Source organism: Fimicolochytrium jonesii (genome assembly GCF_025526975.1).
Source record: "Fimicolochytrium jonesii strain JEL569 chromosome Unknown EV422scaffold_4, whole genome shotgun sequence".
NCBI classification, from domain to species: domain Eukaryota; kingdom Fungi; phylum Chytridiomycota; class Chytridiomycetes; order Spizellomycetales; family Powellomycetaceae; genus Fimicolochytrium; species Fimicolochytrium jonesii.
In genome coordinates this window covers 1515073-1540208 of record NW_026515671.1, presented here as the reverse complement: position 1 = coordinate 1540208, position 25136 = coordinate 1515073, and the positions used below count along the sequence as shown (strand labels likewise).

The following is a 25136-nucleotide window of genomic DNA, read 5'->3' as shown; positions in this document are numbered from 1 at the left end:
TCTTAAAGGTTTTTCAGTAGAGCTATTTTTGAGGTGGAGGGAGATCGAGACGGGAACAACGGCTGCACGTGAGGTAACGGAGCGAGCACGGGCCGGTGGTACGAGATCGAGTCGAAAGGCAACGGAGCGAGCCCGAAAGGCATTCAAACAAATGCGCATTGCTCTTCTGATGCAGCATTGAGGTGGAAGGAACAAACGCGGTGCGCCTCCCCAGGAACGGTCGACGGGCATAAAGACATACCTTGTAATATACTATCAACAATCATCCTGTCTGAACAGCCTGTCTCCAGCCAGTTCAAGTCTTCTGTCCAGCCAGTTCAAGCGTGAGTGGTGGAACCGTGCAGCGGGGCTTCGTCCGCTTTGATCGCTTTGTCCGAGTGGAGGCTGTGTCGGCTGTGACGCCCCGAGGTCTGAGCACGCACTCTGTTGATTCGGTGTAAGGGGGTTCTGGGTGTGCAAACTCCGTCAACGGGTGGCCGATTTTTCGGGACGGCTCAGAGGTTTGGAGCATCCTGTGGTTGGAATGAAGCAAGCTTGGCAGTCGTCAGAGCGCTGATTCTTTGTGGCGATCCGAGTGTTGATCGGCCGTAGACCGCGGCGGCATTGTCGATGTACCCAATCGGCCGAGTGTTGGGGAGGAGGCAGCCCCGTTGTCCAGAGTTCAACGCTACCGAAGCCTGAAACTTGAAGCTTGTGGAGCATTGAGATTTGAGGCTGTAGGAACATGGCAGTAGGCTGCGGAAGGCGCATGGATCGGAAGGGGTGTAAACTTTACGAGTTTGCGTCGGAGTCGGGGAGTTTGCAGTGGCACCTTCGGGAAAATCGTCTCAAAAACATTCCAGGCGCGAAAATTGACGTGCTTTGACAGGTTTCGAGTGCGTTGGTAATCTCACTCGCTCACAAGCCGTTACGTAGCTGTGCGGTACGTAGTGTACCCGGCTTCCGGTTCGCGTGGCTTTCCGAGCGGAGTCTCTGGCAAGTTTGTTCCCGACCTTCGACCGGAGCCTTTGATCTCGATATGACAGCAACCCGTGGAATTTGAATTTGAAGGCGTTGAGCGGAGCCGGAGGGGCTCCTCATCGGAAAATCGACCCCCCCGGCAAGCAACCTCCCGTCGCTGAGAAAGACAAGCGAATCCCATGGAAGCCTGGAAAGATATAAAAGGGCAGAGGGGCTGGCGTTGGCCTCGCCGTCCCACATCGCTACTATCTCGACACCTTACCCACTTCTAATCTCTCCACTACAAACAACATAATGGGTAAGTTAATTGACTCGAGGTGCCGCAGGTCGAGATCAACGAATATCTAAAGGTCCCTCCGTCCAGCTCCCATCATTGGAAAGAAGGCACCGGTGTTCAACACCCAGGCTCTTGTCGACGGTCAGTTCAAGAAGGTTTCGTTGGACGACTACAAGGGCAAATATGTCGTGTTGTTCTTCTACCCCATGGACTGTGAGTTGATTTGCGAGATGTGTTGTGGGACGAGATGTGTTGTGGGACGTGGGATCTAGATCCGATGGAAAAATGACACACTTTCGCTTATGACAGTCACATTCGTGTGCCCAACGGAGATCATCGCATTCAGCGATAAGATCGAAGAGTTCCGGAAGCTCAACACCGAGGTCATCGCCGCATCAACCGGTGGGTTTATCAATCAGCAATGATCTCGCAATGGCATGTGGCGAGAGGCTGATTCTTTTTGCTCTGCTCGCGCTACTAGACACCGTCTTCTCCCACCTTGCATGGACCAACCAACCGCGAAAGCAGGGCGGTCTTGGCGAGATGAAGATTCCCATCTTGGCGGATGTCACAAAGAAGGTTTCGAGCGACTACGGCGTACTGATAAGCGACGGCGACGATGCTGGTGTCGCACTCCGCGGTACCTTCATCATTGACCCAGAGCAGAGCCTTCGCATTGCCCACGTAAACGATCTGCCGATTGGCCGGAATGTCGACGAGTACATCCGATTGATCGAGGCATTGAGGTTCCATGCCGAACACGGCGAGGTTTGCCCCGCCAACTGGAAGAAGGGAGGGGCAACCATCAAGACTGACCCCAACGCGTCGAAAGAGTACTTCTCCCAGGCGTAGATTTTAGGGGGCGTTATGTAAATGACACCCACTGTATATACTCCAACGGAAATGATGTTTTCCACCCCTTCTTAAAGTTTTTTGAAGTTTCTTCTGGTACGGCTGTTCGAGTCGGGTATTGTTCAAGTCCATCAGGATGGTGTATCTGTTGATGTGGTTACCCTCTAGATGAGCAATTTCAATCCGGAGACCCAGTATCTCAGCTAGCCACGTTGTATTTCGAATATACAGCCTCATACCAGCCATTATGCTACTATAGGATCAAGCATTCCTACAACACCTATCCTTCTGCTATAATCAGCGTTACCGCTTACGCCTCATACTGGTCCTTCCCGGGTGTCTTCCATCGCGAGCCGGTTGCTCTGAAGGATGTGTATTCGACGGATGCAGGGATGTTGGATCATTGCGTCGAGGTGTTCGTGGTGGCTCGCGCTAACTTCCACCCCAGACTCTCTCCGTTCAGTCGTCGTCAGCTTCTAAGTTATGGTTCCATTCACGGCGGTCGTCGATTATCAACGCAGAACGATCGCTTTTCCAATAGCGTTGTAGCTTCCGGCAAACGACAGTCTTTTGGTGTGGATATAGTAATTGCCAATGATTGCGAAGGTCACTTTCCACAAAGAAGCAATCATAACTCATCACCGTCGTGCCTCCTCCTCCCTCTGCCCTCTTCCTCGCTTCCTACAGCTGACCCGCAGGCACGGCGTCACTGTTCGCATAGCTCCAAGGGTGCAACACGCTATCAGAACTGGCCTAACTGTCCGTCTCCTCGTTATCGGTGAGGTTTTCGATTCAGTCCACATCACTGCACGGTAGCGTTATTGTGCCTTCCCATCTCTTCATCCTCGCTCCAGTACGATTGGGCACCACTGCGGCCGCCGCTGGGTGAATCCCATCATTCATGGTCTCTTGAACATCGCCACCCATTTGCCCCACCCCTGAACACGCTCCATTTCGTACGCCCGATCATGCATACTCCTCCACTGGCTTTTCCAATTCTCGCGTGCCCATCGGGAGAAGGTCGCAGCGTTTTCGTGTATCTGCCATAGATTTCGATTCGGCCCATGATGTCACCCTCCATCCCATCATGACAGTCTCTTGACGCAGTGGCTTGGTGTCATCCCTGAAGGAGGGAGCTCGCACATAGAACGGAACCGGAGTTGTCGGTCATCTGGGCTTCGCCAGCCCCGCGGCCGCGCCACTTGAATCGAAGGGTGCCGTTCTTGAACCGCGGCTGGGCTCGAAGTACGCCACTTATCACTCCAAAATCGAATACGCCCCACACATGCAATTTTCTTGCGGACAGGGCAATTTCCAGTTTGGCTTGAAATTGACCATAACAGTCCCAGCTCTCACATCCTTGGGTGCATATCGCCGCAGTGAGCAGCACGTGCCTTCCCAGTCGCAATGGCCTTCCTCATCAATGCGCGGGCAGAGTTCGGGCCCGCTTCACATCAGCCGCCAGATCCTCGTCCTCTCTCTTCCGTTTCAGGCTGTATGCTTCTTTTTCAGCCTTTTCTTCCGCTGTTTTCTTCAGCCTTTTTTCGCGTTCCAAACGCTCGAGTTCCATTTTTCTCCTCCACTTGCTTCGGCCACTCGAATTTTTCGTCCGCGAATCTCTTCTTCATACGCTCTTCCCGCTCCGCAATTTCTATCGGAACTTTCAGAGTCCCTCTTTGGCTTGGGATACGCCTTCTCCGTCGCCTTTTCGCGTGACCCGCCACGCTCAACGCCGTAAAAAGGGCATGGCGCAATTTAAAAACCCGGCCGGCTCGTCCTTGACGGGTGGCGGCTGGTGTACACGAAGTTGCCCGCTTTCCTCAAGTGGTGTTTTGAGTTGGTGATTGTGGCCTGCTGTGAAGGGAATGCCGAAGGATTGCGAATGGAGAATCTATGTGACCCAACGAAACTGCAAGTACGTAAGCCTCATTCGCGCTGTCGAAATCCTTGCGGACAACCCATCGCCACGAAATCATCATCCACTGGACCTGGCAGAATTACTCAAACAAGGGCACTTGGCAACAAAATACGCTCTCGGCGCTGGCAGCTCCAAAAACATCATTAGCACAGAAGAGTGAACCACCCATCTGGGGAAGTGCTCCCGTGGCCGAAGAGACGATCATCTGTGCGCCCATCTATCCGCCAGCCTTTCTCGCCTTTCGACATCTTTGTACGCTAGTCTTTGCTCGGACAACCGGCGGTCTACCATCAGCAACCTCGCAGCTGTCGAACGGTGGTGGGTCCACGAACGTGCAGCGGCCATACGTGTTCAAACCGAGAGCATCGGGGACGGGGACGTCAAAGACATGGTCATTGTCAAAGAAGCGGGAGGAGCTTCAGTGACAGCCTTGCGCCAAGGTCCACCTGCTAAACGTCAAGCAAAAGGTCGTAGAAGACGCTGTAAAGTGAGTCGGAGAGAAAGGAACGACAAATGGCGAAGTGGTCGACGGGCTGCGAAGGTTGTAGTCCGAGTTGGATGCGGAGGGAGCACTGTACCATCTCTCCGGCATGGGACCGATGTGCGAGGAATGCGTTAAGAACAATGAGGAGCTTGCTGGTCTGAAATGGGGGTGCAAGGCGAGCTTCTGGCACATCACCTAGCTTAGAAGGCGCTTCCCTCCATATTTGGGCACCTTTCGGTTGACCGTAGTTCCCAACTTACATAGCTTCCGCGAGCTTCTGCGTAATACCCTCCCTCCCTGCATGCATTCATCTTGAAGCCCGAGGCCCGAGGTGCAATACACAGTAGCAGCCATACACAGCTTACTACCCATCATCACTTCTGCAGCCTATGATACGCAGACGATCATGACAGACGGATCCGCCGACGGGAGACGCACTCTCTGCCGACGTTCGATCGTCGACGACTTCGACGCGAGGTGCACATGCCATGTCGCCCTGCTGGCGCTGCTATGGCGTCGCCGCAAAGGTGGACCTCCTCGTCGTGTCACCCGCCCACGGAAAGGTGTGAGACGAACAATTCCTGGAGCGCGGTAACTTGGCCATCTCGACGTGCCCTTCTGCGCGATTTGCTCCGTTTGCGGGGTCCATGCACGTGAAGCAACTTCTCCCATCCTTCTCTGCGATCGCCTGTCAAAGGCACGAAGGTTTCAGCGGCCAACATTGTAACATGATGTCAAGCCTGCCTCCAGAATCCTTCTGAACAGCCCCAAATACCCGCCAGCTCACTAGGAAGCCAAATCCCTACTGCCAAACCTCACCCCGATCACCCGGTACCTCGACCGACCCTCTTCACACGCCTCTGAAACCTCGTACCTGTCATTCAACCTGTTAAAACTCCGTCATTCCAAGCCTGGTTTCCCAACCGTCCGCCTCGTCACGCTGCATCACAGAAAGATATTTGAACTCTGAGACAGACGGAGGAGGAGGGTATGCTCTCCACTAGCGTAGGCTTTAAGACAGAACGGAGCGGAAATGGTGTGCTCTCCAATGTCGCTGGCCGGCCGGAGAGCAGGAAGAGGCTTGGGAGCGAGCATATAAAGAGAGCAACCTGGGCGAGCCCTCCTCTCTCCCTTCTCTTCATCCCGCCGCCGTGAACCTCCCCTCAACATCCAGCAGAACACGAAAGAATCAAACAAAGCTCCAAACACTGCACTTTCAAATCAAACCTCTTACTCTCCTACACCCGCATAAAAATGCTTCGCTACGTTAACGGCAGCGGAAACGGTCACTCGACCAACGGGTCGACTAATGGGTCAACGGGCAGCAAAGAATCCTTCACCGTTTTCGTGAGGCACAATGGCGGTGGTTCTGTTTCGATGATCGTGAAGCCGAATATGAGGTGAGAATTACATACCTGCCTCCTCATGCCCCCGTACGAGACACTTTGGAATACAAGTTTTTACAAGTTTGGTGACCAGCTGGACGTTTCTGCCCCCTCCCGCAGCATCGCCGAGCTGAAACAAGCCGTCATCAAACGATTCCCAGCCATCCAGTCCTACAACTTGCGTCTCCTTTGCGTCAGCAAGGAACTCGAGGATTCGTGGACTATCAGCCACTACCCTTTCGTCAGAGAGGGGTCCACCATCGATGTGGCGGTCCGGTAGGTGTTCCTTTCCATCTCGGAGCGGCAGGCCTTTTACGATACTGAATTTCTGTCTCCCGCTACAGATGCAACGGCGGCAACCAGTGAATCCAGTCCATTCGCGAAAGAAAACCGAACGACGCAAAGTTGTCGGCGCACATACATCCAGGCGCTTAGGGGGTTCATGAGCAAGCATTGATATCATTCCTATTTTTGTTGTATATACATGAGTTTCTTTGCTGCAAGTTTGGTGAATAGCTTTCCAATGAAATGTTCGAGGAAAGCTCGATGGAGTATCAATGAGAATCACTAGTTGTAATCGACAGAGGGTCCGTTGGACTAGCAACTTCTGATCCCGGGCGGATTTGCGGATTTGCGCTGACCGGCATATCGGCGACCACTTATGGTCCGTTGAGAGCGACGTGGGGGTGACGCTCAGGCAATGAATACTGAACCCGGTACCCATTGTCGTCGCCCGCCGACCCATATCAGGGATGACAGCGGTAATGCATGTGGGCGAAACTCGCACATGTCCGGTGGCACATGCCATCAAATAACATCGTAATGTTCAACCCACTGCGCAAACAACGGCGGAAGAATGATAGCCATAACCGCCGAAGCCACCCAGATAACCGTGAAAGCGGTCGGCTGCTTCGGCGACGGGCTCGGCGGCGGTGGCGCCTCATCTCCATTCGCGTCTCTCTTTATCACAGGATCCGGCACATCCTTCCCATTCCAAATTCCATCCTGGTGGTGAATGCCCGCCTGCTGACTGCGGACTTGCAAGGTATCCCCGACGCTGAGTGTCCAGCCATGCGTGGCAGCCACGACGTTCATGCCGACGCAAGCCTTGTATTTTGCTCCGGCGTCGACGCGTCGAAAGGTCATCAGTGTCGCTGTGGGTTCATTTTTGTGAAAAATGCCCGTGAATGGATTGTTGGTTGGCATGACGCAGCGGGTGCATCTAGAGGCGATGTACATGTCGTGGGTGTGATTGATGGAGATTTGTAGGAAGTCGTCTTCGGCCCAGGGTTTCATTTGAGGTGACGAAATAACGATATTTGGGCGGAAGTTGATCACTGACACATGTGTGATCGGGTTGTCCTTGTATATTTCGGCGTTTCGCTGCTTGATTCGCGATTCGATATCCGCGACGGAGGCCTCCGACAACATCAAGAACGGAAACACGTCCGCGAACGCAGTCTGAAACGATGCATCATAAGATCATTAGGTGCCCCACCAGCAGTGAATATCAGTAACTGAGGGGATCTCCGCGCTTACCTGGGGCTCATGACTAAATAATGCTCTGGCTGGAGTGTGATTGACTGGGAGGTCACGAACGGTATTTGCTTTCACCCAGAGCCTCGCCGGGACTCCAAGAAAGTCTTGCAGCCATGCGGCGGCCTCTTCTCCTTCGTCCACTCCCGCAACATCCCATGTCCACACTGTGATTCTGCTTTCTCCACTATTTTTAGTCAGTTCTGCTCGCGGCCGGAACGGGATCACCAGAGGAGGCATGTTGGGTGCGTTGAGAATCAGTCGACCACCACGTCCGTAAGCGTCCGATGGAATGGATGGCAGTGCGGAAGGAGGTATGTCATTCCCATCCTTGCCCGGTGGGCTGGTGAGCGCCTCGGCCACCACGCAGTCTTCCCCCTCGCCAATCTCCAAGCGTGGCAGGATCATAGACATCTTCGAAATCCCACGTTGCGTAACCTGCTGACGATCCGGACTGGATATGATCCAGAAGCGGTCCAATTCGAGGCCTGCGGAGCATTTGAGGCGCGTTTTCTCGCAGAGCTGAAAGGGCAGTGGCGAGGAGACTTACCAACTTAATACGCCCCGGATTGGAAAATAGCTCAGAGTTAGCAGCTTACGAATGGGATGCCCGGAGCTCACTCCTGAACAAAAAGAACTCACGTTCGCTGACCGCGGCGGACTTTACTCGAATGCCTCTGCAACTCTTCACAGGGTAGACATACAAGCCGCTGACCGTGATATCGTCGTCCACCGGCATGTTGGCGGCCATCCTGGGCGGCTTCGCTTGAAGGGCTTTTCGGATACGTTCTCTGCTTGTCTGCGGTCACCGGAGCGCTTCACTAGGCCGGCTAGTAGGTTGTCCTTCGCAGGTTACAGCGTTGGGATGTGCAAGCGAGTTTTATGCTCAGAAGACGAGCGTCCTTAATATTATTAGTGGGAGCCTGCGGGGGTTCCTTTCCCCACTTCCCAGGGTCCTGTCCTTCCTGCTTCCACTTCCTCCAGCCAAAAACCCCCAAGACGCGGAGGGGCCATTGGGGGGGAAATGCAGACGCGGGGGGACGATGGTTGACTCATCACCCATCACCCCAGATTCCGAGAAAGCCTGGTCTCCTGGTGCACGCCGCTGAACTTGGAAGTTCCCACGGTCTGGACCTGCTGCTGGGGCCCCAGTTTCGACGTCAAGGGTGGGAGCTCGCATCCACCTCGCTACCTACCCATACAGTACCCCGGTCCCCTTCTCATGACCACCGCCGATGTCCCGCACAGCGTCGACGACCCACGGCGGCTCTCCGACGGGTCCATACCAGACGAGAACTTTGAGAAGTACCTCTCCGCCGATGATCTTCTATCCCCCATCGGGAGCGACTTCGGGTCACCAAGAGCCAGCGAAGCAGGGAGGGCTGAGCATACCATAGGGCGGTTCTCTCCGCTTCCCTGGGTCTTCAAAAACTTAGAACGATGCAAGAGCCTATTAGGCGGGGATGGCCTTTCGCCGTTCGCAAAGCAGTGGTTGCGACAGGCGTTGAAGGCTGGCTTCTAGTGAGTCTTGGACGTTTAGCCGTTATTGCCCTATGAGAGGCCTGCTACTGAATGCCACCCTCTACAGCATCTTATCATGGTACACTTTTTCCTTGACTATTTCATTTTACAACACATGGCTCTTCCATGAGGATCAGCGGAATTTTCGGTTTCCGTTATTCACGACGACGTTACATATGCTTATGCGTATGTGTGTGTATTCTTGAGATTACACGCAATTGGCAGTTTTACTTCAGCGTACTGAAGCCCATCTGCTTTCACAGAGTTCAGTCTGTCTGCGATCGCCGTAATATTTGTGTGGCCAAAACTACGGCCAAAGCGGTATCCTGCCATGAAGGATTACCTCACGAAAGTCTTGCCCTGCGGAGTATCCACTGGGATGGACATAGGGCTGTCAAATAGTAGTTTGAAAGTAAGAGTTGCATGTCACGAAGATTTTTCTCCACGAAGCTCACTCATTCCCATTCTCCAGCTGATAACATTATCCTTTTATACGATGGTGAAATCAGGAGCACCCGTATTCGTGCTCCTCTTCGCATTCCTATTCAAACTCGAACGACCGACGTGGTCGCTATCCGCCGTCATCGCTGTCATCTGTCTCGGTGTGCTGCTAATGGTCGTCAATGAAGGACAGTTCAGATGGGTGGGATACCTAGAGGTGCAAACCGCCACGGTCATGTCGGGGCTAAGATGGGCGCTGACGCAGATCCTACTGGAACGCGAATCTATGGGCATGAACAACCCGCTTGCAGCAAGCCTCTTCCTCGCGCCCATCATGGGTCTTTCGCTTCTCGTAGCCTGCATGGCAATTGAGGGCCTCCCGACGATATTAACCTCTCCCGATTTCGCAACCTTCGGCTCAACGATGGGCATCCTTGGCATCCTCTGCGGCGGCGGCGTCATCGCCTTTTTCATGGTCGTCAGCGAGTTTTTCCTCATCTCAACCACCTCCATCGTCACCTTCTCCGTCGCCGGAATCTTCAAAGAGATCCTGACGCTAGTCGGCGCCAAACACGTCTACGGGGACGAGTTCCCGCCCAACAAGATCGTTGGGTTGATCATTAGCATATCGGGGATAGCGTTCTACAATTACCTGCGGATAAGCGGGATGCGCAAGAAGCATCGGAAGGAGGCGCGGAAGGGTGGGGGATTGTTTGCGGAGGCCGAGAGGGAGAGGGGAGAGACGGGTGATGCGGCGGATAATGTTGCGGATGCGACCAGAGGACTGCTTTATGGGTTTCATCCTGTGACGGCGATGGGTTCGCCGTTGAGCATGGAGTCGGATTTGGATATGCCGGGGTATGATGACATTGACCTTGGCGAAGATGACGATGATGGGCTGCTGTAGGGAAGAACATATGTGTAGACTGCCTTTAACTTTGTATATATACCCTATTTAGCACCACATCCTCCCCAATGGCACAGATATCTGTAGATCTAGCAAGTCGACCAAAAGACCGGGAGACTCCCGAAGGCCGTGAAACGATGGTCAAATGCATCTACCCATCCATAACTCTCCCGTCTCGGAGGCTTCTGGCATGGACTGATGGAAGCACCCGATGAGCATTGAGCAGGCGGGAACGATGTAGGCAACGCGTCAGCTTGCGATTGGGCCGTGGAAGTTATGACGTGGACGTGAGCGAGCGGACGAGGACGCTTCTACATCCATACTCCCAACCTTGATACTAATATACTGCATATAAAAACGGCCTTCGCATCGGGTCCACTCACACGCCAACGTTCGCTTTCCCAATACTTTTCAAACATATCATAGTATCATCAACACCAACATGCCCAGCCTCTCAACCTTCCCAAAACCCCCCACCGCCTCCCTCTACCTCCGCCTCCGTATCAAACTCCTCCGCCTCCTCGCCACCCTCATCCGCCTCGCCTTCACGTCCCGCATCCCGGCCCAACGCGTCTTCCCATCCCCCACCCACACCACCCCCTGCCTCGTCTACCACCCGCCCGCCAACCAACCCCCCACGGGCCTGTACGTCAATTTCCACGGCGGGGGTTTCGCGGCCGGCTCACCTGATGCAGACGGCGAGTTTTGCGCGTTTATTGCGCGGGAAGTCGGGTGTATTGTCGTTTCGGGGGGGTACAGACTTGCGCCGGAGTTTCCGTACCCGTGTGGGGTGCAGGATGCGCGGGATGTGGTCGTCTGGGCGCGGAAGACGTACTTGCCACAGACAGCGCAGAAGGTTGCGGTGGGCGGGTTCAGCGCCGGCGCAACCTTTGCGTTGGGTGTTTCCCAGTGGATGGCTAGAGCGGGTACCCCCGTCTCCTACGCCGCGGCTTTCTACCCGGTGATGAACTTCCATCAGGAGTCGAAGAACACATTGAAGGAGCGGAACCCGTGGATTCGGGATCTGTTCCATGAGGCGTATTTGAGTGGTCTGCCGCATGACGAGGAGCTCCTGAGGGATCCGGTGTTGTCGCCGATGTATGCTGCGGTGGATGAGCTTCCGGGGTCGGTCACTGTGGTGATACCGGAGATCGACCCGAATATGCCGGATATGCGGGAGTTTGTGCGGCGGTTGGAGGAGGAGGTTGCGAAGAATGGACGGGGTGCGGATAAGCAGATCAAAGGGTTGTACCTGGAGAAATGTTTCCATGGATGGAATCTTTTGCCTGAACGGCTCATTGGGAAGGATCGGGCTGCGAAGAAGTGGGAGGCGTATCGGACAGTAGCTGACGATGTTAGACGGGTTTTTGAAGTTTAAAAGCGATTGGTCATTTGTACATGGGTTTGAGGCTCGAGAGGAGCATATACATTCGGCGGAACTATGAATACAAACAAGGATATCTACAGCTATCTACGAGTGTTCGAACGCCGTCGCTCAGAAATACGGATTCTTCCAAAACTCCTCGTTATAGCTTTCTATCAGGTCCCTTCTCGTAGGTCCACTCTGCCAATTCTCAAATCCGCCACGAAGAATCAGCACCTCGGACGGTAGAGAGCCGTCGATTGCTGCTTTCGCTACGCCGTCTTCAAGCGCTTGCGCATACCGTTGTGCGCACTTTGGTCCTCGGACTGTCGAAGATACGCGGTTGAGAACACATTTTCTGCGAAAATGACCACAAAGACTCGGACAAAAGAATACCTTGTGATAGCGCACAGTGAAACACAACCTTCGGCACGTCCTTGAACTTCTCAACGTATGCGGCCGGGTCTTCGAGGAATTCGTGTGATGGGACGTTGACTGCTCCTCTTATGTTTCCGTTTGCGAAATCGTCCCCTCGGACATCTACGACGACAAAGTCTTTACCGATCTGCAGCGTAGGGTCCCGTAGGAGGGCGGCTAGGCTGTCGGCGTCGATGTATTTGGGACTTGATGGCATTGCTACGTTGACCGTCGGGACAAACCGTTGAATCGAGAGTGCTGAAAGTTTGGACGGAGATGGGCGGGCATCAAATCCAGTACCGCCGGTTCCATGCGCTCCCGAGGCCCCGGATCCCCATCCGCCAAAACGCGTCCCCCACAGCGGCTCAGCTGTTTCAGAACTTGTGGCAGACAGTGGCTTCTGGTCTCGAGTTGCCAAACTGCGTCGGGGAGGCATCTCCGCCAAGGGCAAGAATATTCCACATCGTTATAAGTACCCCCTGTGCCTTGCAACCGCCGCTCATGTCGACGACCCCTCCTCCTTCCCAGCTCACAACACCGAAAATGGCACGACAGTCAAGCGAGTCGTCCTATCCAATGACCACCGTCGGCGGCTCGGGCTCGGCAACGCCCTCAGCTGCGTCCAAGCGTCCAGCAATGAACCAGCAATTTGCTAACGGGTTCGAACAAGGGATTAATGTCGGCCGTAAAGGTCTTGTGGGAGGTGTCAAAGTAGTCGGGAGTGTAATGGACGACTTCAAGGAGGTGAGTCAAGCTAACCAGGTACCTGTTTTTTTTTGAAGAGATGCAATGCTAACGAAGTGCGCCACATTTATCTTAGTTCCTGAGTCGTGGAAATGTGATTGATCTCGCTGTCGGTCTTGTTATGGGTGCGGCATTCACCGCCGTGGTTACCTCCGTAGTTACGGACCTCATAACACCAGGTTGGTACCCGAGTTTCTCTACCCTTCGACGTTCTGCGTCCTCGTTGAAGCACTTCTCATCGCTTACTGCACATTTCAGTGATCGGGCTAGCGACACGACAAAACTTGAAAAACAATTATCTCATCCTGAGGTGTCCTACTGTGCCTGTTCCGATCGCTAACTGCACTAAAGCAATGTGGGCAACAGTGGCTGAGGCTCAGAAAGCTGGGGCGACCACTTGGAACTGTAAGCTCAACTTGCAATGTCGCGGATTCAATCCCTGTCATATGAATACCCTAACCATATCAATCTTTTACAGGGGGAAATTTCCTAGAAGTCACCATCAACTTCCTGATCATCAGTATCATTATCTTCTTCATGGTGAAAGTGTACGCCGCCGCTTTCCGCCGCAAGAAGCCCGAGAAGAAGACCAAGGAGTGCACTTTCTGCTACAAAGACATCCCTATCAAAGCGATCCGGTGCCCTGAATGCACGAGCAACTTGGAGGATAAGAGGCCCCCAATGCCAGAGAGCGTAGTCACTATCGATTCGTACGGCGACTACGAGCGACCTCGGCCGCAGAAGCGCCAGTGAGGTGGCTCTGAAGAAGGGGTTCTATTATGGATGGCGGACAATAGTCACTGGATGAACTGTCGGCGTAGTTTTCGGACATTTCCGTAGAGCATCCTATACGTATATTGTAGATGTACATACACATAGGCAGGTCCCATGTAGACACTTTTGCATTGTAAGAATAGCTTGATAGACTTCCAATGTGGAAGCAGGACATTCTTCTTGCCGCAAATACGATTGATGGCCAGTGCTGGACGTCGTGGACGTGCTCGATGTGGACGCGCAAGCCACGAGCAGCATTTTCGGACAAAACGCGTCGCTCATGCGGGGTTGACCAGTCCATGGAGTTCCCACAGGAATGGCCGGTTGGACAAGGCTTTCTCAGACCCACCAAAGACAGTCTATTCATCATCGCTGCTGGTCAAGGTGGTAAGAGGTTCATAGGTCAGGTTGCGTAAGGAAGGCACGCCTTGAGTTGAAAATAGCAAAGACCGACGGAGACAATGACTCTGCCGGTTTCTGTTCTCGTGAGGGTATGTGATGTCTTTGGACTCTTGAATGATAGAGGAAGAAAGGAAGTATCAACGCAGCAGAGATATAAGCCTAAGTGTTCCGCACTCTCTAGGTCAGACCCAACCCGTCACTGCGTCCTCCGATAGTCACAGTCGACGAAACTTCCCACAGCGTAACACTCTCCGAAACCAGAAGGTTCACCTACGACGCCGCCTACGGCCCCGAACACAAACAGGCCGAGATATGGAACGCAGCCATCAATATCGTCGACGGGGTGCTCTCAGGATTGAACGGCACCATCCTAGCATACGGCCAAACGCGTTCAGGCAAAACATACACCATGCTCGGATCCGAGTGGAGCTCGACGTCGGCGGAAGACACGGCGGGCGTGATCCCGCGTGCCGTGCGACATATCTTCGATAAGATAGAGGAGAACCGCGCGTCGGCGGATGATGTGACGTATCGGACCTATGTCTCGTTTCTGGAGATCTACCAAGAGCAAGTGAGGGATCTGCTGATGCCGGGACAGAACGTGGATTCGAAGGATCATTTGGCGATTAGGAAGGGTGTGGATGGGGCGATGAGTGTTTGTGGGCTGCTGCAGGTGGAGGTTGGGGATATGAATGAGGCGTTGAGGTAGGTAGGATGCAGTACGCGTCGGATCCGGTTATTGTTCAATCGTTGCTCAAACATGCTTGTCCGCAGTTACTTGGAGCAAGGAAGCATAGCTCGTACCACCGGCGACACTCAGATGAACTCAAAGTCCAGCCGGTCACACGCGGTGTTCACCATCATCCTTGAGCAGCGGAAAGGGGAGACTGTGAAGATCTCCAAATTGTCGCTTGTCGATTTAGCCGGTGAGAAGCAATGTGCCGATGACCCCGTATTCCTGTATTCCTGCTCGACACTGATGATGGCACTCCGTTGCAGGCTCCGAACGTCTGAAGAGGACCGGGGCTGAAGGTGTACGGTTTCAGGAGTCGGTGAAGATTAACACGGGCCTGTTAGCGCTGGGCAATGTCATCAGCATTCTCGGCTCCGAGTTTGGGTTCAAGAAGGGGACCTTTGTGCCATATCGCATGTCCAAGCTTACGCGATTACTTGAGGATTCGCTTGGAGGCAATGCTAAGGTGAGTATGCGCTCCACCGGTCTGATCCCAGCTCAGTCACTCATTGGTTGCATAGACCCTATTGATAGCTTGCGTGAGTCCCGCTCGCGAAGACTCGGACGAAACTCTCAACACGTTAAAGTACGCCCACCGCGCCCGCAAAATCCAAAACAAGCCAGTTGTCAACATCATACGAAACAAAGAGCCTCTTCCAGAGATTATAGATGAAGACGAGATCTTCCCAGATCCAATCGAACCCGACAAAGATCCCGACGTAGACAACGAGGACGAATACGCGGAAGGGGATGCCGGCTACACGGTCCTTGAGGAAGACAGCGCCGATGACCCCTGGTTCCTCGCCGTCATGGACGAGCTCCGTCACCGCACCAGCCGCGGTCTCAAAGCTCAACGGTCCCTCGAAAGCGCCCTGAGCGATCGCGACGCATTGAGCCAACGCGTGGGTCAGCTCGAAAAACTGCTTGAGGAGTCACAGCACTCTATTATGGAGATGCAGGCTTCCAGCGACGAACGATTGAAGGAGCTGTTGAGAGAGAATGAGGAGATTGCTGTGCATGCTGAGGAGGTTGAGCAGGAGTGTGAGCGGGCGCGGCAGGAGCAGGAAGGGCTGCTGACCCGTCTGACGGAAGTGGAGAACGAGCTGCACGCGACGACTGAGACTTTGACGACCGACATCAACCTGACGGTAGATACATTGATTGCCGTCCTCAATGGGGAAGATGTCGCCAAGGTCGTGGAAACGGCGAGAGGGGTCGTGAAGAGATGGCGGCCGGATTCTGCAGTTTGTCTCGAGACAAGCGGGCCGAAGCCGGGAGTGGACCCATACCCGGAGCACCCCGGGCGACAGCCACTTCGACCATCCCGCCCACCCTCCTCCGTCGCATCCGTGCCTGGATCTCTCGGTTACCCACGAAGAAGGGTGCGGAAGGTCAGCACGCCCGACCAGACAGCCGCGTCGCTGATCGACAGGCAGCATGCCGCTATCCGCCGCTTAGAAGACGATCTTTTCGAAAAGGACGAGCAGGCTAGGATCTTACTTCAGGAGATACAGCAGTTGAAGGAGGTGGTTGTCCCGCGACTGGAAGGCGTCAACTTGAAGATGATTGTGGAGAATGACAGGTTGAAGGCGCAGTCAGGAGGGCAGACGGGTGGGCATGCACATCCAACGTCGCATGCAATTGGGGATGAAGAGCAACTGTCGAAGCTGAGCACGCTGTTGGCGCAGAGGGATGATGAGATAGCGTTGCTCAAAGAACAGATCGACGCCTTGACTGCTGAGAGGGATGAATGGGAGGCTGCTGTAGCGGAGATGCAGAATGGGGTGCTGGTCAACGAAGCCGGGGGCGCTGATGTCGGGCAGCCGCAAACCCGAAACGCGGCCTCGGGAGGGAACAGCAATGACAGCCTTTCGCGGCGGAACCGCAACATATCCGCTCGCGAATCGCTGAACGCCATGTTTGTGCATAACGACCGGTCAGCGAAACAGATGAGGACCGCTTTTTGGTCTGAGTCTTTGGGGACGGAGCAGGGGACAACTGGTGTTGCAAATGGTGGAGCTCCTCCTGCCGATGTAAGCGACGTACCCATGATTGCCCCGGCCGCCGAGGACGATGAAGACGACTTCCCCGTTCACGTCAGGTAAGCTCGACGTTAGCGCCTTTGGGTGCAGATGCTTGGAATGTCTAACCTTTTGATTCTCCTCCACAGCGGGATATACGAGGGCCACAAAGACGTTGGAGATGGGGTTACGAGCCCTTCTAGAAATGAGGTCAAAAGCGAAGTGGACGACGGTCCGTCTCGCCAGGATGTGGTTGCTGCGAACAAAGCACGGGTAGAGACGATGCGGGATCTTCGGGATGCACATAAGGAGTATGTGAAGCGCTCGAATTCAATGGCGCAACGCGGGGCCGGAAATAATGTAGTTTATTCCAAACTCAGAATGGAAAAGATCCGTCACCAAACCACCCGCCAAGCCCAAAAACTCCAACGCGAGCTCGACGACGCGCACGCGGAAATCGCCAAATCCAAAAGCGCTTTAGAAGACAAGGAAGCCACTCTAGTCCGCTTGAAAGACGACAACGAGAGACGCTGCAAAGGGTTGGAGACGCAGATTGCGAAACTGAAGGCGAATGTGAAGGATATGCAGAAGCTGGCTGATGAGAAGGAGGCGTTAGAGGGCAAGAATGCAGATTTGCGGGAGGATTTGGCAAAAGCGGAATCGAGGGTTGGTGCGTTGAAGAAGAGGCTGAAAGAAGGTAAGAGGCTGAGAGAAGGAAAGAAGGACCTTCCGCTCGCCTGTACACTCACAAGGCGCCATTTCTCTATGAAAAGAGGCAGAAAAGCTAGCTGAAACCGAATCCCGCAAAGCCAAGGAGGTCTTCTCACTGCGAAAACAAATCGAGGAGGATGCCAAGCGCATCCGCCTGCTCGAGACACAGGGCGACACCTTGCGCAGGCGGCTCGATAGAGCCAAGTCAGCAACGGCCGCGACATCGGCTGATAGGACCGCGCAGCACGCGGCCAGGCGGGATACTCGGTCAGCGTCGGCGGCACATCCAACGAAGAATAGCACTGTTGGGAGCTTACCGCCAATTGCACAAGGGCGGGCGAAGGCAGGCGACATACCGGAAACTGGTGATATGCTGGAAGAGGTGCAGGAGATGGAGGAGAGTTTGCAGTCGCGGGCGGAGGAGATTGAGGTATGACTATGTGGCGTTTTTTCAATGCTGGGCAACGACTGGGGCCATAATCTTCATGTTCAAAGGCATTTAAAGAGTATCACGCGTTTTCCAAACACCTGCGGCAAGTCCGCACAGCTGTTGCGCAACTTACCGCGGATTTGAAAGAAGGGGAGTCCATCCTTGAGACGCTGGCGCCTGAGGATCCGATGCGGCAACGGGTTGGAGTGCGGGTGGGCGAGATACGGCAGGAGCGGGAACTTGGTGAGCGGGAGATGGAGAGAATTGTTAGAGAAAGGGCGGTGGTTGAAGGTATGCGCAGGTTTTGGTCGGATGTAAGGCTTGATTCGTGATGGAGACAGCTCATCAGTGTATCCCCATCAGGTCGACTGAAAAAGAGCCCGTCAGCCCAGGGACTTGGCAAAGACAGCCACGGGTTAGATTTGTCGGCCGTGCAGGACGAGTTTCAGGATCAACCGGACATTATCCATGTTCTCGAGAAATTGGTACGTGCAAGCGTCTGGCCCTGAATACGGTAAAAGCCAGTCTATTAATCATCTTCTCTTCCCTTCATTGCAGGACTCCTGCTCTCTCAGTCAGGCTCAGGAGCTAGTCGTTGAATGCATTCGTGAGCTTTCCAAGTTACAGGTGTGTGAGTGACTCTGAGTGATCGATTTCGAGATGCGGTGTTCTCAACGCTGCATCACCTTTCACGTCTCGAAGCGCGGAAAAGGTCAAACGAGAGGACACGAAGGGTCGCCATCGAGTTCAAAGGGGCTGCAAGACTCGGAGCAGAACAGCAAGATGGTTAAGGACTTGAAAGCGAAGCTTCGCAAGGTTGTGTCTGTCAATCATAAACTGGCCGCCGCATTAGAGAAGGAGCGGAGAGGGGAAAGGTGGGTGTACTGTCCGGGATTTTGTGATTGTGAATAGTGGCTTCCCAGGGACACAGCAATCCGTAACTGTATACCTTCTAACTTCATATTGAATCACAGCCCTCCGAATCCGACTCCGATATCTACCGTTCAGAGTAATTCGGCAGTCCAAGTATCGTGATGCGCAAGGGAAGGCGACAGAGGGAGAGGGAGCAGACGTAGTCCACGTCGAGAAGAGAGTTGTGTGACCGTCTTCTCGTCTGCGTGAATGCCCAAACGAAATATGCATGTGATAGCTGGTACATCGAGCTTCTTCGTCTGAAGATACTCGCCGCAGGGCTCCACGATGGCCACGGAATAGATACCTAAGCCAGATGCTCGTGGTCGAACGTCGCTGTTTCGAGAAGCGCAGGACTGCGATGCCTGAGCCTCCAAATTTCACGTTTGGTGTCCGGAAGCTGAGGAAGCGAAATTGACAGGGAAAGCGACAGCGCGATCCGTATGCACGCCGAACATAAATGCGACGCTTGTGGCGCGATCTGAAAATCATGGGGCTGAAAAGAAACACAGACTCGCACAACAATATACTGTATCATTTGTGCGAAGCTATTAGAGCCAGTGAAATGTGTGGGTCGGTGAGGCCCTGGGGGTCCGGACTCCGGACTCTCGTTTCCAGCAAAGCCACGATCAGGCTTGTTTGATCGCACTGTCGTACGTGTGAGATGCGAACCTTTTTTTGCAGCAAGGAGCCCTCCGGCGACGCCGCTCCGGTATCCATAAAATCCAAAATCATTTCGTTGGAGCATGTTTCCTTTTTTACCTTCGAAAGACCAGCATACCTACTGTACAGTACTGTATTGTATGCTTCCGGCCGACCCTTCTGACCGCGAGGAATATCTCGACTAGATTTAAGATATCCGCCACGGCACAAAGCGCGAATCAGATCAAACCATACATCTCCAGGTCGCATGTGCAACACGCACGCCTAGCTGTTCCAAAACGTTTCCCCAATACTTCGGGAACGTTTTCCCAATGGAGATGTGGGCAAGCCGCAACCGTGGAGCTAATCGCGGGCCAGTGGAAGTGACCAGCCAGCGAGCGTTGCTACGGGCCTGTACACCAAAAGGGTCATGATTATTGGCCGAGAGGTACACGTCCGACAATGGACTGTGAAATGTGCTCGCGCTTGCCACCCGACGCTTGCCACCCGACGCTGCTTGGGGGCCATGCCCTTGAAGGCAGGAAGTGATCCATCGATCATGAGACTCGCTTCAGATCGATACATTGGCGCTCATCTCCGAAGCTGGTGCCCCATCTCATGGGGAGCCTCCATCGATATGCCGGGCACGCTCGTTTGTCTCGGCTTTCGGCAAAGTCTATAAATATCGGGTAGCCCATCCGGATTCCCTCCCTCGGCAACCAACCAGTCTCAGTAGCTGTGACAGCACAATGAAACTTTCCGCCATCATCTCCGTCCTGGCAGTCACTGTCGGCGTCTTCGCCACTCCCATCGAGCCCGAAGCCGCCGACGTTTCCGTCAGCGCCGCGGAGATCGAAGCCAAAGCAGGCACCCTGTAAGTGATCCGCGTCGTGCCTCGGTTCTACAATGTCCAGATCCGGCTACTCTCAAGCGATAATATTGGCTAACGCCCGTCTTTTCTTGCCCCACGCAGAGCCGTCACCAAAGATTGTTCAAAGATCGACGCCCTCAGAGTCAGATCCAGGCCGGGAGGCGGCACAATCCTGGGCCAGCTCCAGAAAGGCCAGTGCCGCCCTTTTTGGAGCGGGTCCCCCGTTATAGTTTCCGGTTCTTCGTACACCGCTTGTGGCGGTACAAGCAGTAACTGGTGCGTAGTGAACTTCATTGAAGGGTGGCGGAACTGGACAATCCACTCATCAGCGCATTCCTCAACTAGGGAACCCATCAAATTCACCCTGTCAAGCGGAACCGTCAAGGGTTACGTCGCCACCCTCTGCACGGAGTGGAAGTAGGCACAGGCGTTCCACTATCGTAGTTTACGTCCCGGGTAGAATACTGGACCTCAGCAATCTCATCATATCCTTTGTTGTTGTACTTGCCACGGCACTGGTTCTTCAATAAATGCGTTCAATGAAAGTACGCTCTCCCTGGGATATAATATGCGTCAGCGTGAAATTAGGCGAGGTCCGAATATGATTTACCAGGGTCGAATTGACGGTGGAGTTTTTCTCATCCTTGTCCGATCCCATTAGCCGCTCCACATTACGCACTAATTTCAACTCGACAACTACCCTACGGCCATCTGCCGAACTCTGATTCCACCCTCATCAATTGTAAAGCGGCGTCGCATTTCCAGAGGACGATGAGGCACGTTTCCTACTCCGGGTCGTTACTTATCCGTGCCGGAATCTAATTGGGTTATGTTAGAGTGTCGTGCTGGCCATGTTGGGCAAACGATTCACGGAGGACGAGTGGAAGTTCGCTCTTGCTGAAAGACGCGTTTGCCCGTATGCGTCGCGTATTGTCATCATGAGGTTGATTTGCTCATTCGACGCGTTGCGACTTGTCCGAAATGAGCGGTTGCACGAGGGCGAAGATTTGCGTTATTGCAATCAACTTCGCCCGCAGTCGCTCAAGTTGGCTCAAGTTGGCTCAAGCGGCTCGAATATGATTATTAGAAGGAGACTCAGGCTAATCATTGGAGGTCCGAGGAATATGGTCATTGCTCAGTTGATGTGCATGATGATGATGGCTCGCCGTTCGTGCACAACTCGCAGCTAAAAACCTTGTTGAGGTTCGCTCATGTTGGCCGCCGCCTGCCCAGGGGTTTCTTTCAGTTTGCCCCACGTCGACCGAACCTATTCTGCCTCTGAGATGTCGACGACCGATTCGGAGGGAATCTGCTGCAAGACCGTCGGGCGAACAAGCCGTCCGGAGTTCATACTGTAGTTAGTCCATTCTGCGGCAGCCCTCAACGCGTTCAGACGACCCCGTCAATTCCCTTGCTCTGGATTCCTGGCGGCGTAGACAGCAGAGAGCGAACGTGTCCCTGTGCAGAGTGAGACCGCCTGCGGCACTCGTCCAGAACTCTCGCTATTTATTGAAACGGACGAAGGGGTTGTTGGGTCACTTGCGGGGTATCCTGCGGCTTGGCCTTCCGCAGCTGAACTGCCTTGTTCCCCTGTGCCCCGCGCGTCTCGCCCCTTTTTGTTTGTTTCCGACCGTCGGCCGTTGGCTGGAGGGGTACTGTTATTAAGGTGATATCACCGGTTGAGGGCCAGCGCACAGTGCGGGAGAGAAGGCAGTTGGATATCCCTCTAGACCGAATATTCCGGCGGAGCATCGCCGGGCGGGTTTCTTCACACTTTGCCCCGCCGTCGACAAGCAATCTTCGAGTAGACCTTTTCCTCGCATAACATACCCAGCACACGCCATATCAGCTTTCGACGTTGTGGAGCTCAAATACTGTTCGAATACGAATGAAGATGGTATCTTACAGGTCTCGTCGCAGTAGTCGGCTCACGCCCTCTATGTCGGTGCTTTGTTTGATGTCCGCAGCAGTGTTTTTTCATTCTGCCGTGGCGCGAAATATACCCTCGCAAGGTATGTTGTTGAAGATGTTTTGTACATCAACCGAGAAGCAGTCACTGATTGAGTCGATATTCTGTCTTTAGCACCTGATGGCTTGCTGCCTGAAAGCCGTAAAGCGGATCTCCTTCCACGTCTTTTTCCGTCATTTAAATCGCCACGGCTTCCGTTAGATGCATCTGCTTCGATACCTGCCGCTGCTCCGTCTGACCCCACGGTCGTGGATCCGAGACCGGCTGATACTGGCAGGATGTCGCAGTCCTCTGCGGCGGTTACGCCGGCGGTGCCGGCTGGGGTTCCATCTACCAGCCCACCAATTTCAAACCCGGCCGCAGGTACACCTGGTAACCCGCCAATCCCAAACTCACCTGGTGGGACACCCGCCAACACGCCAGCATCCCTAGCTACTGGGACAGCCGTCAACACACCAGCATCAAACCCAGTAAGCGGGACACCTGTCAACGCACCAGTCACATCCCCAGTTAGTGGGACATCCCAAAACACCCCCGCATCAAACCCAGCTGGTGGAACATCCGCCAACGCACCACAACCATCATCCCCACCCGCTTCCACTGGCTCGCGACCCGGCTCCGACCCAAATTCCGACCACACCTCAGACCACACGTCCGGCAACAGCGGACACACAAACATGACCAGCGCCAACGGGCCCTTCGCCACAAAAGCCAGAATTCTCACCCTCAGCGAAGCCATGGCTTTGGTAGCCGATCACCCCCAGAAGGCCATGTTGGCCGCACCTATCTTCCTGTTCATCTGCATCGTGGGGATGTTTCTATCCTACATCGTAACGCTATACCAATCGACCTTCCCGCATGCGACATGGAATGCGTCGCTCGACGCCGCTGGGAAGTATGTCGAGCACAAGGAGAGTGATGCCAGCATTGTTTACGCCAGAAAACCGACCACCAATGCCCGGTCTGTAAAGCACGATGATGACGAGGGCAGGATGGGAGGAAAACTGGTTCATAAAAGCTCGCTGACCCGTCTTCCGAGTAAATCGCGACCCCGATACCAAACTGCCGCTGCCGCCGCCGCCGCTGCTGGTGGTAGCAACAATACCGACAATAGCCAGCATCTGGCGCCATGGGAGCGTAAGAAATCACGACAATCGGTCCTTGTCGCCGCGCAGTCTAGCTCCGGACTCGTGGTCGTCGACCCGCCCACGATGCCTACGATGCGAGATTACGTCCCGCCCGAGCGCGATGAACAGCAACAACGGACTCCGCGCCGCATGAATACGGAGACGCCACCACCGCCTATGCCGATGCCCGTGCGGATCGCCACTGCCCACCCGTCTCCTGCTGTTGTTTACCAGATGATGTCGTCGAACCCCTTGGCGCAGGGATCACCACTTTCGCACCAGGCTTCCGTGTACCAGATGATACCCTCAAACGCGTCGGCGCAGGGATCACCACATTCGCACCAGGCTTCCGTGTACCAGATGATGCCCTCGAACGCGTCGGCGCAGGGATCACCACATTCGCAACAGGCTTCACCAAACAGAGGCTTCCCTGAACGCGGACAAAGCCTCGATGCCCAGCGCAACCCATCGGTCCGCAGTCGAAGTCCTGGTAATAATCTCGGGAACGCCCAGCGAAGCCTGTCAATCCGCAATCGGAGTCCAGGTCACAACTTGGTAAACGCCCAGCGAAGCCCATCGGTTCGCAGTCCGAGTCCTGGCCACGCACTGGTGAACGTGCAGCGGAGCCCCTCAATCCGTAACCCGCATGCGGCAGATCAGAATGTGAACGCCGATAATGGGCCGCAGAGGCATTTGATGGACATGTCGCCGCTTCGGCCGGTTGCCAGTTACGGAAACAACAACCAGCCGTCCCATCCGAACTATGGAAAGGACAACAACCTGCCGCCACAGCAGACGAGTCACGGAAATAACCACTTACCGCCGCATGCAAATTATGCAAATAGCAACTTACCGCCGCAACAGGCGAATCACGGAATTACCAACTTACCGCCGCATGCAAATTATGGAAATTACAATCCATTTGCGGATTCTCGCGCCCCAAGTCGGCAGGCACCAAGGTCAAGGTCGCCCATGCCCCCGCCGCAGGTGATAACACCGCCATGGGGCCCACCCATCCGGACCGCGGCCTCGATGGTCCCCCGTGTCGGCAGCCCGGCGAGGGGTATGCCTGTGGTTCACGGCAACACCTACAACATCACCAACAACAACCAGTTCAACCCCGCTCCGCACCCCGCTTACAACCATACTACTGAGACGAACACACCGTATAACAACCCTCGCTCCCACCCCATCGATATCCCGCCCTCGGCCCTAGTCACCCTCTCCCGCTCCAACACCCACACCGGCCTGCGCAGGAACAACACCACAAACACAATCACCTCCACCCTCGCCCGCCCAATCCACCCAGGATCTCAAAACGATCCACGACCCAACCTTATGCGCTCAGCAACCGTAACAGTCCGCAGAGCAGCGTACATGGAGCTCCCGCGCGCGGCTCCGCAACGGACGCAGCAGCAACCCCCGCTGGTACTTCCGCCACGGACACATTCGGCCACGCAGCAGGCTCCGCTGGTGCTTCCGCCACGCACGCATTCGGCCGCGGTGTCGTCGTTGGTGTCGTGGTCGCAGCATCCGAGGCAGACTTTGGATCGGATTTATGATGCTTATGATGTTTGATTGGGGTGGGTGATGGGGGGTGAATTGAGATTGGACGAGGCGTAGGAAACTGAGTTGGGTCCCTAACCTATGCTCAAAGCGGCGTGAGTGAGTTGCGGCGTTGTGGCGGATTTTTTTCTTGGACATGCGATATACCTCCCCATGGGGACCTCTTATGGCTT

At 54.5% G+C, this 25136-nt stretch overlaps 11 protein-coding genes across 11 annotated transcripts; 9 read left to right on the top strand and 2 right to left on the bottom strand.

Moving 5' to 3' along the window:
• The first annotated feature begins 1135 nt into the window (after nucleotides 1-1135).
• EV422DRAFT_520330 (peroxiredoxin-2) lies at nucleotides 1136-2335 on the top strand. The gene is made up of 4 exons (XM_053069677.1): nucleotides 1136-1258; nucleotides 1325-1450; nucleotides 1547-1639; nucleotides 1719-2335. The coding sequence occupies exons 1-4, from the start codon at nucleotides 1255-1257 to the stop codon at nucleotides 2087-2089; spliced, it is 594 nt and encodes a 197-aa protein (XP_052928395.1). The 5' UTR covers nucleotides 1136-1254; the 3' UTR covers nucleotides 2090-2335.
• A 937-nt stretch (nucleotides 2336-3272) lies between these two features.
• Nucleotides 3273-4166, top strand: EV422DRAFT_323182 (uncharacterized protein). The gene is made up of 2 exons (XM_053066292.1): nucleotides 3273-4004; nucleotides 4085-4166. The coding sequence occupies exon 1, from the start codon at nucleotides 3375-3377 to the stop codon at nucleotides 3825-3827; it is 453 nt and encodes a 150-aa protein (XP_052928394.1). The 5' UTR covers nucleotides 3273-3374; the 3' UTR covers nucleotides 3828-4004; nucleotides 4085-4166.
• Nucleotides 4167-5745: 1579 nt separating this feature from the next.
• Nucleotides 5746-6242, top strand: EV422DRAFT_504489 (uncharacterized protein; the record flags this gene model as incomplete). Its single annotated transcript, XM_053068434.1, has 3 exons — nucleotides 5746-5891; nucleotides 5949-6152; nucleotides 6221-6242. The coding sequence occupies 3 exons, from the start codon at nucleotides 5746-5748 to the stop codon at nucleotides 6240-6242; spliced, it is 372 nt and encodes a 123-aa protein (XP_052928393.1).
• A 177-nt stretch (nucleotides 6243-6419) lies between these two features.
• EV422DRAFT_323166 (MOSC N-terminal beta barrel domain-containing protein) lies at nucleotides 6420-8488 on the bottom strand. Its single transcript, XM_053066291.1, has 4 exons — nucleotides 8055-8488; nucleotides 7963-7965; nucleotides 7416-7900; nucleotides 6420-7337 (listed from the first exon to the last, which is right to left on the bottom strand). The coding sequence occupies exons 1-4, from the start codon at nucleotides 8161-8163 to the stop codon at nucleotides 6684-6686; spliced, it is 1251 nt and encodes a 416-aa protein (XP_052928392.1). The 5' UTR covers nucleotides 8164-8488; the 3' UTR covers nucleotides 6420-6683.
• Nucleotides 8371-10555, top strand: EV422DRAFT_520316 (triose-phosphate transporter family-domain-containing protein). Its single transcript, XM_053069676.1, has 4 exons — nucleotides 8371-8933; nucleotides 9001-9119; nucleotides 9197-9345; nucleotides 9406-10555. Exons 1-4 carry the CDS (start codon nucleotides 8635-8637, stop codon nucleotides 10279-10281), a joined length of 1443 nt encoding a protein of 480 aa, XP_052928391.1. The 5' UTR covers nucleotides 8371-8634; the 3' UTR covers nucleotides 10282-10555.
• A 58-nt stretch (nucleotides 10556-10613) lies between these two features.
• Nucleotides 10614-11754, top strand: EV422DRAFT_520312 (Alpha/Beta hydrolase protein). Its single transcript, XM_053069675.1, has one exon. The coding sequence runs from the start codon at nucleotides 10724-10726 to the stop codon at nucleotides 11657-11659; it is 936 nt and encodes a 311-aa protein (XP_052928390.1). The 5' UTR covers nucleotides 10614-10723; the 3' UTR covers nucleotides 11660-11754.
• EV422DRAFT_520311 (Rhodanese-like domain-containing protein) lies at nucleotides 11755-12371 on the bottom strand. Its single transcript, XM_053069674.1, has 2 exons — nucleotides 12041-12371; nucleotides 11755-11970 (listed from the first exon to the last, which is right to left on the bottom strand). Exons 1-2 carry the CDS (start codon nucleotides 12276-12278, stop codon nucleotides 11777-11779), a joined length of 432 nt encoding a protein of 143 aa, XP_052928389.1. The 5' UTR covers nucleotides 12279-12371; the 3' UTR covers nucleotides 11755-11776.
• Nucleotides 12372-12445: 74 nt separating this feature from the next.
• On the top strand, nucleotides 12446-13780 carry EV422DRAFT_520308 (large-conductance mechanosensitive channel). Its single transcript, XM_053069673.1, has 4 exons — nucleotides 12446-12805; nucleotides 12882-12984; nucleotides 13064-13210; nucleotides 13284-13780. The coding sequence occupies exons 1-4, from the start codon at nucleotides 12563-12565 to the stop codon at nucleotides 13556-13558; spliced, it is 768 nt and encodes a 255-aa protein (XP_052928388.1). The 5' UTR covers nucleotides 12446-12562; the 3' UTR covers nucleotides 13559-13780.
• A 66-nt stretch (nucleotides 13781-13846) lies between these two features.
• EV422DRAFT_322962 (uncharacterized protein) lies at nucleotides 13847-18638 on the top strand. Its single transcript, XM_053066290.1, has 12 exons — nucleotides 13847-14070; nucleotides 14163-14686; nucleotides 14756-14907; nucleotides 14981-15180; nucleotides 15236-16815; nucleotides 16885-17046; nucleotides 17116-17432; nucleotides 17509-17876; nucleotides 17942-18119; nucleotides 18254-18361; nucleotides 18435-18503; nucleotides 18579-18638. The coding sequence occupies exons 1-11, from the start codon at nucleotides 14041-14043 to the stop codon at nucleotides 18473-18475; spliced, it is 3660 nt and encodes a 1219-aa protein (XP_052928387.1). The 5' UTR covers nucleotides 13847-14040; the 3' UTR covers nucleotides 18476-18503; nucleotides 18579-18638.
• Nucleotides 18639-20179: 1541 nt separating this feature from the next.
• Nucleotides 20180-20722, top strand: EV422DRAFT_565188 (uncharacterized protein; the record flags this gene model as incomplete). The annotated part of the gene is made up of 3 exons (XM_053072283.1): nucleotides 20180-20304; nucleotides 20404-20577; nucleotides 20647-20722. 3 exons carry the CDS (start codon nucleotides 20180-20182, stop codon nucleotides 20720-20722), a joined length of 375 nt encoding a protein of 124 aa, XP_052928386.1.
• Nucleotides 20723-22548: 1826 nt separating this feature from the next.
• EV422DRAFT_504482 (uncharacterized protein) lies at nucleotides 22549-23831 on the top strand (the record flags this gene model as incomplete). Its single annotated transcript, XM_053068433.1, has 2 exons — nucleotides 22549-23407; nucleotides 23527-23831. The coding sequence occupies 2 exons, from the start codon at nucleotides 22549-22551 to the stop codon at nucleotides 23829-23831; spliced, it is 1164 nt and encodes a 387-aa protein (XP_052928385.1).
• Nucleotides 23832-25136: the final 1305 nt, after the last annotated feature.

Coding starts and splice junctions, on each gene's coding strand:
- EV422DRAFT_520316 (XM_053069676.1), top strand. CDS start 8,635: ATGACCACCGCCGATGTCCCGCACAGCGTCGACGACCCACGGCGGCTC. Junction 8,934..9,000: donor GCGTTGAAGGCTGGCTTCTA/GTGAGTCTTGGA, acceptor CACCCTCTACAG/CATCTTATCATGGTACACTT. Junction 9,346..9,405: donor TGTCAAATAGTAGTTTGAAA/GTAAGAGTTGCA, acceptor CCCATTCTCCAG/CTGATAACATTATCCTTTTA.
- EV422DRAFT_520330 (XM_053069677.1), top strand. Junction 1,451..1,546: donor GTTCTTCTACCCCATGGACT/GTGAGTTGATTT, acceptor CGCTTATGACAG/TCACATTCGTGTGCCCAACG. Junction 1,640..1,718: donor GGTCATCGCCGCATCAACCG/GTGGGTTTATCA, acceptor TCGCGCTACTAG/ACACCGTCTTCTCCCACCTT.
- EV422DRAFT_520312 (XM_053069675.1), top strand. CDS start 10,724: ATGCCCAGCCTCTCAACCTTCCCAAAACCCCCCACCGCCTCCCTCTAC.
- EV422DRAFT_520308 (XM_053069673.1), top strand. CDS start 12,563: ATGTCGACGACCCCTCCTCCTTCCCAGCTCACAACACCGAAAATGGCA. Junction 12,806..12,881: donor TAATGGACGACTTCAAGGAG/GTGAGTCAAGCT, acceptor CATTTATCTTAG/TTCCTGAGTCGTGGAAATGT. Junction 13,211..13,283: donor TGGGGCGACCACTTGGAACT/GTAAGCTCAACT, acceptor AATCTTTTACAG/GGGGAAATTTCCTAGAAGTC.
- EV422DRAFT_323166 (XM_053066291.1), bottom strand. CDS start 8,163: ATGGCCGCCAACATGCCGGTGGACGACGATATCACGGTCAGCGGCTTG. Junction 7,338..7,415: donor TATTTAGTCATGAGCCCCAG/GTAAGCGCGGAG, acceptor GCATCGTTTCAG/ACTGCGTTCGCGGACGTGTT.
- EV422DRAFT_323182 (XM_053066292.1), top strand. CDS start 3,375: ATGCAATTTTCTTGCGGACAGGGCAATTTCCAGTTTGGCTTGAAATTG.
- EV422DRAFT_322962 (XM_053066290.1), top strand. CDS start 14,041: ATGACTCTGCCGGTTTCTGTTCTCGTGAGG. Junction 14,687..14,755: donor GATATGAATGAGGCGTTGAG/GTAGGTAGGATG, acceptor GCTTGTCCGCAG/TTACTTGGAGCAAGGAAGCA. Junction 18,120..18,253: donor ACGGCAGGAGCGGGAACTTG/GTGAGCGGGAGA, acceptor CGACTGAAAAAG/AGCCCGTCAGCCCAGGGACT.
- EV422DRAFT_520311 (XM_053069674.1), bottom strand. CDS start 12,278: ATGCCATCAAGTCCCAAATACATCGACGCCGACAGCCTAGCCGCCCTC. Junction 11,971..12,040: donor TCACTGTGCGCTATCACAAG/GTATTCTTTTGT, acceptor TATCTTCGACAG/TCCGAGGACCAAAGTGCGCA.